Source organism: Heloderma suspectum, chromosome 1 (assembly GCF_057233095.1).
Source record: "Heloderma suspectum isolate Gila_16-S chromosome 1, 16-S_ref, whole genome shotgun sequence".
NCBI lineage: Eukaryota > Metazoa > Chordata > Lepidosauria > Squamata > Helodermatidae > Heloderma > Heloderma suspectum.
Window position 1 is genome coordinate 32,929,876 of NC_139458.1, and position 12,332 is coordinate 32,942,207.

Genomic DNA, 12,332 nt, shown 5'->3' on the forward strand with positions numbered 1-12,332 from the left:
GAACTCTTAAATGTTTTTTGAGCCAAGAATTGTCTTACAGCCATTGGAAAATTACAAAGTCCAGTGAATATCCATGCTCTGCATGGATATTCACTGGACTTTGTAATTTTCCAATGGTCTCGGAGGTGTGAACGAGGTCAGTTCATCCCTACGGCACCCCTATAACCACAGCTACAAAGAAGGAGGTGGCTTCAGGATTCCTGCCATATAGCTTAATCCTAACTCTTGCTGCACCAGCACATGTGTTCAGGATAGAGCATGCCAATATTTGCACCTATATAGAATTGTAAAACTTGATGGTAGGTGAGCACTGCAGATACAGCAGCATCAGACAGCAATGCATCAACCGAAATGTTTAGAACTGTGGTAACTGTCTGTAAAATAAAACCACGTTTATTTCTATGCCATTGTGAATTCAGCAGGAGAAATTCATGAAAATACTAGGCCTTCACCTAACTTTTACAGGGAGATAGAGAAGCAGTTGCTAGATGGTATCCGTCCCAGCTGAGGACATGCCTTCAAAATCAACTTGGTGTAGGATTATAATGGAGCTTTGCATAGGAGTGCAAAGTGAGCAGACACAAATTCTTAGACAGCTAGATCTTCCATCTTTTGAGACTTGAAGGAAATGAACAAGACCACCATGAACCCATACTGAACATTCATAAATTGGCATGTATATTATCAACCTTGATCCTCTGAAATTCAAAAATAATAACAGATTCCAAGTACCTTAGAGGAGCAAACAGGGTGCCACTTGCAGATGAAAAAGAAACTTGAAATTGCCTTCCTGCAGGGTGGGATGCTATTTCTATTTATTTATTTATTTAAAATATTTATTGGCTGCCTTTTCAGGACAGAAGCCCTCCCAAGGCAGCTTATGGCAATAAAATACCTATTTTATAAATCCGTTTATAAAATTTTATAGTATTTTATCAAATCCATTTATAAAATGGATGCTACCATTTTATGCAATCCCACAATATCTAACATGGGGCACTGGTCCTGACAGTGAGTTTGGAAACCATCTCAGGCAAAAATCAAAACAAAACAAAACTGGAGATGGATGGTGGCCACTAGGGAAAATCATGGAAATGAAGATGAAATCAAACCATTTTTTGAAGAGGCCTCGGAAATTCATTATCAGGGCATACGAACACTGTTTGGGGATCATGCTTAAAGTGAGAGAAAACTCTGAGGCCTTTATTACTAGTGCAATACAGGAAGTAGTACTGATGCGCAGTCTCACACATTCACGTTTGGGGGAAAAGGTTAACAGCACTTGGGGGATTATATCTTACAAATATTATACCATATACAACAGGTGTGGGCAAGTTGTCACCCTCTAGATATTTTGGCCTACAATTTGTACCATCCCTCACCATTGTCTATGCTGGCTAAGGCTGATGGGAGTTGTGGGCCAAAACATATGCAGGGCCACAAGTTGCCTACCCTAATAGACAGGGTGTCAATTTATTTAGAAGCACTTGTTTTTTTACACAGCACAAAAACAGTCACTTTGTGCCCCTATGTAAAAGTTTTAATCATTAGGACATCTGAAACACACACAAGCTACTCACATATGAGCTTCAAACTTGTTAGCTAATTTCCCCAAGATTTTACAACTAACCAAGCGAGACTGAAGTGTTTGGGAAAGCTGTGCCTTGGAAACAAGTGGATTCAGGATCTATAGGGGGAAAATGGAAGAAGAAATGCAACAACAAATCTAGGATTAGTTAAACAGAAGCAAAGCAATAACAATATGCATTAAGAACAACGTCACATGCTAAAACTGCTGTATGAACCTCTCAGTCAGCACTACGTGCAGCAAAAAAAAGACTCACACCACACTTGAAACAATCATGGGCTGCACTCTTTCACCTTCAAAGAAATGATCTTCATATGAGAAAAAAATGTTATCTGTGGGATGTCCCTCTGTTACAAAACTGTTGCAAAACTGTTAGCAAAATCCCAAAGTGCAGACCAAGTGATACTGGTCTAAGGTGAAGGAGCTGCTCTCCAATTCCTTATGTAAGATTGCAACGAACACAGGCCAAGGACGTTTGTAATTATGTTGTAAAATTAGCACTTCTCACCCTTTTTCAGGAGGTGAACTTTTTCACAGTACAATAAGAACAGGCGAGTTAAGATCATCAAACACACCATCATGTGCTTTTAACTCGGTTCCTCTTGCCAGAGGTTCTGTGACTCCCATTACTCCTGGATGTCTGCTAATTGGGACTAACATGCAGCAGTTGATTTCAGAGTTTCTAGAAAGATACTTGTCCTCTGCAGTAAAAACCATATATAATGAAGGACCGCTTCCAACATGACAATTTTCATTCATGGAAATGCTCCTGCAAGTCACTTGGTGAGAATTGTTGACATGGGAGCCACGTGGCCAAAAGGCCAAGCATCATTCAGCATACCTATGTCTTACTTTCAAGGAGACAGGAGTATACAGATGTGTCCAGACCAGATGCTTTACTTGATTTCAATTTATCCCTCACAGACTCACTACTAAGCTTTGCACAACTCACATGTCTACTTCAAGGCACTTGGGGCCTTGAGCCAGGGACCCTTGCGGCTAGATCACAGGATTTTATGCCCTCCATCACCATGACAGTGCTACAGATGAGGGAGCTGCTATCCAGTGTATTTGGCAGGCTAACCAGTGTACTTCTGCACCACCAAAGCAGCTGGTCAGAAAAAAGTACTGCAGCTTGGTGACTGAGAAATTATCTGAAGGGACCCAAAGGGTTTCACATGGCCATATAAAGACTCCAGTCTTGTTCCTAATCTGAGAAACATGTTTCTTGGCCACGGAGCTTCATACTCCACATATCTGGGGATCTTAGAATCATAGAATAGTAGGGTTGAAAGTGGCCTACAAGGCCATCGAGTCCAACCCCCTGCTCAATGCAGGAATCCAGGTCAGAGCATCTCCAACAGACGGCTGTCCAGCCTCGTCTTGAATGCCTCCAGTGTGGGAGAGCCTGCTACCTCCCTGGGTAATTGGTTCCATTGTCGTACTGCTCTAACAGTCAGGAAGTTTTTCCTGATGTTCAGCTGGAATCTGGCTTCCTGTTGCTTGAGCCCATTATTCCGTGTCCTGCACTATGGGAGGATCGAGAAGAGATGCTGGCCTTCCTCTCTGTGACAACCTTTCAAGGACTTGAAGAGCGCGATCATCTCTCCCTTCAATATCTTACAATCTATCTGTCCAGTGTCTCCTCTGCTTCAACTCCCACAGCCCATCTACTCAGTGATTGTCCACGTTCTCCTTTGACTATGCCAGTTCTAGCACACATCCTAACAGTTCTAACACACATTCCACTGGTTAATTCCTTTAAGAGGGCACTTTGCATACTGATGAGCCACCACCTTGAGGGGGGAAAGAAAAGAAAATGGTGCATTGATTACATTGGGGGGTCTTCTTTTGCCCTTGAGATGGCAGCTGAGACCCAGGATGAAGTGCAAAAAAGTTTTGCAGGGTTTATCCTTGCCTGCCCCAACATCCCTGCGATGCTGAGCACCACATAGGCACCTGAAAGGGGTATAGTGATGGAAGCAAACAGACTCTTGGGGAGTGGAATAATCGCCGATAGATAGGAGCTGCCTTTGTGCCCTCTTTGCTGAAGCCCCACCAATTTAAACTGGAGACAGGAACCGCCTTCATGTCTTACTCACAGGAAGGGGCATCATGCGATTGGGAGCAGAGTCACAGCCGCACTGCCTGGGCCCACTTCTAAACATGTATACTTTAGCATAATTCTCTGCAGTTAATCCAGGTGCACAGGCATCTTCACAGCAGACGACCACATTAACATGTGAATGTCTATAGGCAAGGCAGGGCAGCAGAGCTCCCAGCAGAGGCCAGAAGCATGGCTCCCAGTAATAACATGAAGGTGACTGGATAGGCAGGAGGTAAGAGTAAAATGGGGATGTTTTTTTTTCTTTTTGAAGCTAGCATGGCATAGTGGTTAGAGTGGCAGGGATGGACAAAGAGGCTACGTCCATTTCCATCACACTCCTGCATATTTCCCAACCCGTGAGCACTTTTTTTTTTTAGGAAAGATCCTCCCAAAATTCACACAGTTTAACTGAAATGCAAAATAATTTGGTTTTGGTTTTTTAAGTACTTATAAGGTGGTCCAGGGGTTTCAAGCAGCTGGAAAGCACAGCATCTGCCACACAGGTTGAACATGCTTCTAAAAATACCCCAGGAAGCAACCAGGGGGGAGCGACTTATTCCGAGCTGGCTGCATTTGGAAGTCATTAGGGATACATGACTTCGTGGCCATCCAGCAGCCACTCTGGAGTTTCACATCAAAAAAACGGTTCCGATACTACTTTTAGTCTGATTGTTTTCCTTAAGTCGGCTTGTCGGCACTTCTGTAGTGGTGTGCACCACCCTCCGCATTTACTCCGGTATGACAGCCCTGACCAGGGGTGTGTCTTTCACCTCACTGACCCCAGCCAAGGGTGTTTCCCCAATGTTTTTCCCACCTGTATTTCCCTGCTGTTTCCGCCATTTCAAGGCTGGCTGTCAGAGAACCGGGCAGCCTCTAACTTCTTCCAAAAGATTAAAGTGGTAAACTGAAACAGTGCTTTTGTCAGCAGTACCTACACTTCCCCGCTATCTTGAGCAGTATGTCACTATTTCGCATTTGTCCAGCAATACCAGTATCTCCTATCTCACTACCTCACTATACCACTATACCACTATTCGGAGCCATAGCTGTTGCTGGACTAATGTGTGATAGTGACCTAGTGACACTGAAAACTTCTTTGTAGGTGGGCTTTTTTGCATGATAGAGCAAATGTGTGATAGAGGCATAGAGACGTGAAAGAAATCTCCCATCCAGAAAGGAAGAAGTTTTTAAAAAGTGCACCTACAAAGGGATTTTCAGTGTCACTGGGTCACTATCACGCATTTGTCCAGCAACAGCCACACCCCATATCTCTCAGTATGTCACTGTTGCGCAATAGCACTATTGAGCAATAGTGATAAAGTGAGATAGCGGTTTTAGAGGGGGAAGAAATAAAAACAATTGCGGGAATTGGGCATAGCTTGGGGGTCTCCTCAGAATAACTCCCACTGTGGTCAGTGAGGATAAGCTTCCATCCATTGTTTTACAGGGAAGGAAAAAGGAGAGCCTGGACTGGGGGCGGGGAGGCTTTCTTATTGGTTGAGCAGCCCCTGCCAGTCTGATGACATTTACTCCAATCCCCCCACCCAGAAGTATGTTCTGTGAAGCAGCTTATACTGGAGTGGTGCACCTGCTCGTGCACGGACCACAGTGCACCAAAGCTGATTCCTTGAAAAAACCCGGGTAAGCCTCCCTCCACTTCTCCTTCCATTGTCGTGGAGACAACCCCCAGGATATCATGATGTGCTGTCTCTTCCTGAGTCATTGTACTGAAAAAGAGATGGCTGCCCCAATGTACCAGTGGGAGCAGCCATCTTAATTTTCTATACAATATCCCTGGTAGCTTGAAGGCAGCTCAGACCACCTTGAGCAGTTTGAGAGGAGTGAGGACTCTGAAACAGACCACTTCTTCAATCCGCAGCTGCATTCAGGAGCTACAGATCAGATATGTCCACTCAAAAAACAGACACACACAAACCCCCCAAAATTCTCAGCCATTCCTACTCACTGGGTAACCTTGGGCCAGTTACTGTCCCTCAGCCTTACTTCAGAGAGTGGTTGTGTGGATAAAATGGGGAGGTGAGGAAGAACCATGTATGTCACCTTGAGCTCCTTGGAGGAAAGGCTGGATCTAAACATAACTAATATAAAAAAGGGGGGCAAGGGAAAATGAGTCTTTAGGGGGTAAATGAATTGAAAGGGAATTAATCTGGAGGAATCTACTTAGGATGTGATTGCTTTATGGTAAAGTAATTGAAGGGGAATTTATTAGTTGGGGTTAGGTGCTTGGGGGCTCAGACCCACTTCTGTGTCGTACTTAGTTGGTGGCCTTGGGCTCCATTCACTCATTTTCATCTAGTCTAGCATTTTGTTTCCAATAGTGGACAGCCAAATGCCCCTGGGAAGCTTACAAAGAGGGCATTGGGGCAACAGTGTTCCCGTTATTTGCTCTCAGCAAATGACTTATAGCAACAGCTCATTTTAGAGGCACCATCTGTCACTGCATGCTCCCTTGTCCATAAATTACAGACCTTCCCATACAATAAATGCTGAATCTGTGCACTTGCATCCTACACCCATACACACCACAATAAATAGGTATTTCTTTCTTTCTTTCTATTTCAATCCTGATGCAGTGAACCAAAAAAGGTGGGAAATACCTTAGGATAGAATTGTGATGAAGCTCATTTCCAAGTGAATGTGCACATGTATGCAATGCTACAAATGCGGCATTTAAAAAAAAAAAGTTGTAATGGCTCTGATCATGAATGAGTAGGGAGCAGAACAACAGCTTGAAAGAAGAACAGTGCAAGACTTCTGTCCAGAACCATGAGAGAAAGTTTGCATCTTTTTAATGAGATACAAGCTTTTTCACAAGAAAACCCACTGCTAAAAAAGAAAGAGAGAGAGAGCTAGGTCACTTAGTGCACATTCCTACGCATGTTTAGCTAGAAAAGGTCCTACAACTCCCAGCATCCCCCAGCCAGCATAGCTGGCTGGAGAATGCTGGGAGTTGTAGGAGTTTTTTCTGTCGCAACATGCATAGGATTGAACTCTTAATGACATTTTCTGTAAGTGATCACTTGAAAAAATTATACTGGTCTGGATGCACTGTAGGTCATTCCCATTTTGTTATCTTTCTTTCAGGAGTGGCTTGTGGAGAAGCTCCTGTGAATGAAAAGTGTGAAATCAGAAACAAACCTGCAAAGAAAGACTTGACATTTAGAGCAAATGAAACTCTGGAATGCTTTCCTCCCTCTAATTAATTAGATAATGAAAAGGCCTACATGCCATACCGACACGAAAATAAAAACATCTCACCAATTATATTCTGCACAAAGCAAGTTATGAAAGTTAATATTATCTTGTTTTACAGCATTTCTAAAGAAGAAATGCAAGAAATCAATTATTTTTTTTTCTAATTGGAATTTTATTCTAGGAAACTAGACTGAAATGCTTTGTACTTCCAAAAACCAATATTTCTATACTTTTTACCCTTTAAATACAATATTTAGAAGAGAAAAACATTATGGATTCTAGTCATTAAAGTACTTGTTAAACAACAAATGATTAGATTTAAATTTTCCTTGGTAAGTTTAGTTTTCCTTTAGTAAGATGGCTGTCCCACCTCTACGAATTTAGAACTAAATGTGCACACCACGCTGAAAACATTTCTCCTATGCAAGCCCATTCTACTACTACTAAAATAAAATAAAATGATGATGATGATGATGATGATGGTGATGAGAAGAAGAAGAAGAAGAAGAGGAGGAGGAGGAGGAAGAGGGGGAGGAGGAGGGGGGAGGGGGAGGGGGAGACAGAGAAGCAGCAGCAGCATTTATATAGTACTTTGTGAGTGTTCAAAGCATTTTGTTTATATCGTCCTTGCAATCTTTATAACAGACTTGAACAACGTGTAACACACGAATCTGGACAAACATTGCTCGCCAGACCACCAGTACAGCAGCCCACCAATAAACCTGTTTTTGCTGCCTGGTTGGGTCTACGAAAGCAGATGGGATGTCTTGTACCTAGCAGACTTATAATACATGGGCTGCTGAGTTGCACTTGTTCAGCTAAGTGGGCCACAAGTTGTCTATGCTTTCCCATTACATGGATTAAAGTTCACCCTTAGTGCCCTTTAGATGTTTTTTTTGCACCTGTGTGGGAGCAGTTTATCTGTTTGCAGCTCCTGTCTGGCACAGAGGTATGCTGCTTCTGAACATGGAGATTCTATTTAGCTATTTTTACAGCTTAGTTTCACTGGTCCCAGCCCGGCCCAATCAAGGTCGACTATGCATAGCCTGGAGACAAACACGTCCTGGTCACACTTGAGAGGGAGCACCCCAGACTGAAGGGGTAAAACTGATGACAACACAGGCCAAATGAAATTCAGCCATGGACAGGATGCAAACTACAGGACAGAGGACCACCACCCATGTTCTAGTGAAAACAAGCCACAATCAAACCATGGTTTCCGATCAGTAACTAGAGTTTAAACAAACCACAGCTCCCTGAATTTTGATGTTATGGGGAGTTGTGGTTTGTTTAAAACTAGAAGCAAAAGCTTGTAATCCTTATGAAGGAGGAGGAGGAGGAGGAGCGGGGGCAACGCTCAAGCTCAGGGCTCATTCAGGCTCATTCATGTAGCAGGAAACTATAGTTTCCCGTTATGTCTGATCCAAGGCAGTATGTGTAATTTTATTAGATAGGCTCTGTAGCAATTCCCCATTTTTGCAAGTCTGTATGGCCTGTCACAACACCTACAGCAGTACAGCAGTAAGAATTCAGCTTTTATTTAAAATAAATATTTGGATATTTGTAGCTCGTGTTGTTCAAGACTGAAAGGTGAAAAATGTACATATATTTTTTTTATCAGTTATTAAGTATTGGCTGATGCCATCAAAAGCCTGCTAAGATGGAATCCTTTTATAATTATTTACTATTAATTACTAACATTTATAAAGTGCTTTCCTACTAATTGCAAGAAAGGCAATGTACAATGAAAGTACAAGCAGCACAATATATTCAAATAATATTAAAGTAAGTAAAACAGCAAGACTAAACAGCCATTGTAAATATAAAAGCAATATATTTTGATAGTAATAGAATAACTAAAATAACAAAACCAATACTTACCTTACCCTTTTATCCATTCCTACAGAGATATATTTCACATGTTTTCATTTTCATTTATAACAGTGGGGGCCCCTACCCTGCAAATTTCTTATCCAGACTGCAGGTTCTGGAGGCAGCTTTGAGTATTTTTTTAAAAAATGGGGAGGGGGGACATTCATATAATTTAACATAATTATATGTAGTAATACACAATATATAAAATATATTTTATAAATATATTTATATATAAAACATAGAATATAACTAGACCAAATGTTAAGAAAGCTATAGGGCATGATCAATCCCCCCACCCATGTTGTCTGTAATATTCAAGGAAAAACAATATTACCTCATGTCTGATGGTTTCTTTTGGCAGAGCTTCTATTGCAGCAAGAAGAGTTTCCAGCCAGGCATTGCTGACACCTGTGAGATACAAATGGATATGATTTGATAATGAAGGGTGGTATACAAATATTTAAAATAAATAAAATACATACATGAAATATACTTTCACCTTCTTTTGACACGTGGGGCCAACTGCACCCTGACAGCACTGAGAAAAATACTTAAAACGTGTGCCACAATTCCAGGTATTTGTCAACCAATGGGAGGTGTGATTTGCCATGGGCGGGCGGGGTGGGGCTTAATTTAGAAAAAAAATCAATGTTTTTACTCTTAAGGCTTTGCGGCTCAATTCTACCCCTACTACAATAACTGGGACAAATGAAAAACCATCTACATAAGGTACTAGGGGTCAAAGTAATCCTGCCAAATACAGACATGATGAGAAACCAATAAACAGCATTTGGTGGGGTTAATTTGACCCCCAGCACCTTATGTGGATGGCTTTTCATTCTGGCCATTTTGTAGGGGGAAAGGAGTGTGAAGAAACAAATTTTGCTGATTTTCATAATACACTTTCCTTAACATCACCAGAAATAGTACCGGTGTCAATAGTACCGGTTTACAACACAGAATTTCTTAAAACATTTTCCCCCAGTTAGAGACTTCCTTGTGATTCAGCAAAGCTCTTTCATCATACCTTTAATTTTGTGAGAACATACTAATCAGCTTCTGGGGTCATTTTGGCTCCAACTGTAAGACTATCTGACAGTCCTTCATACAAAATAGGAATGTTACAATTGATGAACAATTAGTGCCATTCAGTGGAAGGTTCCCACTGGGAAGTATATGCCATCCAGACCAACGAAGTATAGCATAAAATTCTGGCTGGGTGGTAAGCAGCTCAAGATCTAGGCCATACTTGGTTCATAAACTAACACCACATTTACAGGGTCCCATATGTACTATAACAACTGATAATTTTCAGCAGTGTGTCACCAGTCGGGGAACAGAAACAAACAAACAAACAAACCAGTCATTCCCTCAGCATTCCTTGCCCACAAATCCAGTTGTATGAACAGCAAAATTTTGGGTTTTCAGAAAGTTTTACTCTTGTTATTATGTACCAGTGAAATGGCACTGATTCTCCTTTCTTCAATACATAAGGTTATTGCAATCTCAGTCAACAAATTCAAGCCTGAGGTCATTTATTATTAGAATAAGACTAAAGGTGGTGTAGACATCTATGATCAGATAGTCTCCATACACAGTTATTTATTTTTTTGTTTATTTCATTTCTATACCGCCCAATAGCCAAAGCTCTCTGGGCGGTTCACAAAAATTAAAACCAAGGAGCACACAATAAAACAATATAAAATATATAAAACATTAAAACCACAGCATAACAATACAACCAGAATAAAACCAGAATAAAACCTAGCAGCAGAGCAGTAATTTAAAATACAGATTTAAAACAGCAAAGCTAAAAGTCTAGAAAGCTTCCAAATGCATTAATTTATTTAACAACTTTTGTATGCAGTGCTATAACAGAGTTCTCCAAAAGGATTCCAGTAAATATAAAAACAAACAGTAGTTAAGAGTGATTTTTTCCCCAAACATAGTGGGAAAAGGAAAGGTTCCTCCTGTGCAAGCACCGAGTCATTGCTGACTCCTAGAGGGACGCCGCTTTCGCTGGCGTTTTCATGGCAGACTATAGCGGGGTGGTTTGCCATTGCCTTCCCCAGTCGTGACTACCTTTCCCCCAGCAAGCTGGGTATTCATTTTACTGACCTCGGAAGGATGGAAGGCTGAGTTGACCTGAGCCGGCTACCTGGGACCCAGCTTCCGCTGAGATTGAACTCAGGTCGTGTGGAAAGGGGGAACGGGGGGAGCAAACAGGAGTTGGCCAGGGGAGTTGCAGTGGTTGAAGAGACAAAGGAGACAAAGGAGACAGAGGCTAAGAGGTAAGTGGGTTGCAGGAAGCCCAGGGCGCTGCCCTTTATCCTTCTGACTGGCTGTGAGCTCACCAGGAGCTTCTGAGAGCTCCAACTGAATTGGAGGGGTGTGGCCTGAGTACTCCCAGCAGCTGACTGGGCGGGAAGCTTCAGTCTGTTTCCCGCCTCCCAGCTGAGCAGAGCAGAGCAGAGCAAGCTGCTCCAGCTGGTCCAGGGACTACAGAAGCAGGCAAGCTCCCAGAGAGCGAGCGAACAGAGCGAGCGAACGGGGGGAGCAAACAGGAGTTGGCCAGGGGAGTTCGGCAGGGGAGGTCAAGGGGGAGGCCCCTAACATTTTTTTTTATTTTTTTTTACTAACTTTTTTTCATTTATTTGTCTTGTAACACACACTTCCACACCAGTGGGACTCTGCTTTTAACCTCTACTGAGTAGAGGAGCAGGCACAGGCTAGTCTAGAACAATCACAAAGCTAGACACAAAAAGGGAAAAGAGGCTATGGAAGGACAAGACTCTCCAGTGGTGGTGACCTGCAAGGTGTGTGCAATGTTTGTTTTCTTGCCTGAGAACAACATGGCCTACACCTGCAACAAGTGCAAGTTGATCACGCTGCTGGAGGAAAAAGTAAGTGGACTGGAGCGGCGACTGTCAACCCTCCGGGGAATAAGAGAACACGAAGAGTTCTTGGACAGAATGGGGGAACTACAGCAGCAAAGGGCAGACCAGAAGCTTGAAGAGCAACAGCAAGATGAGGCAGTGGGAAATGCTGAGGTGAAGAAAAATGGAGTAGAGGATACTCCTTGGAAAACGGTGACAGTTAGGAGAAGAAGAACTAGACGCCACTCTGCACCAGTGGAAGCGGTGGAGCTGTGGAACCGATTCCAGGTACTTGCAGATGAGACTGGAGGACAGCCTGCAGAGGAAGAATCACAGGGGAACCTGCATGAGAGTGAGCAAGAGGCTAAAGGTCAGTTAAACAGAGGCGATGAAACCCAGGCCTACAAGAAGAAGAAGAGAAGAGTGGTAGTAGTGGGAGACTCCTTGCTGCGTGGGATCGAGACCCAAGTATGTCGCGAAGACCCGTGGACTCGCCAGGTATGTTGTCTCCCGGGAGGACAGATTAGAGACGTGACTGAAAGGTTGCCTGCACTCATAAAGCCCACTGACAGGTATCCCTTTCTTCTCATCCATGTGGGAACAAATGATACCGCCAAGCGGAGCTACGAAGAGATCACGTCAGACTTTGAAGCTTTGGGAAGGAAACTCA

General features: G+C 42.8%; 1 protein-coding gene across 3 annotated transcripts in view; it reads right to left on the reverse strand.

Annotated features, from left to right (window-relative positions):
* The window catches only part of PPP4R4 (protein phosphatase 4 regulatory subunit 4), a 158,215-nt gene that overhangs the window by 61,848 nt on the left and 84,035 nt on the right, over nucleotides 1–12,332 (reverse strand). For all 3 annotated transcript variants that reach the window (XM_084840025.1, XM_084840014.1, XM_084840035.1), the window contains exons 5-6: nucleotides 9,121–9,194; nucleotides 1,581–1,687 (exon numbers count right to left, since the gene is read on the reverse strand). In XM_084840025.1, the coding sequence (XP_084696151.1) occupies nucleotides 1,581–1,687; nucleotides 9,121–9,194 (181 nt within the window). The remainder of the gene's footprint in view (nucleotides 1–1,580; nucleotides 1,688–9,120; nucleotides 9,195–12,332) is intronic.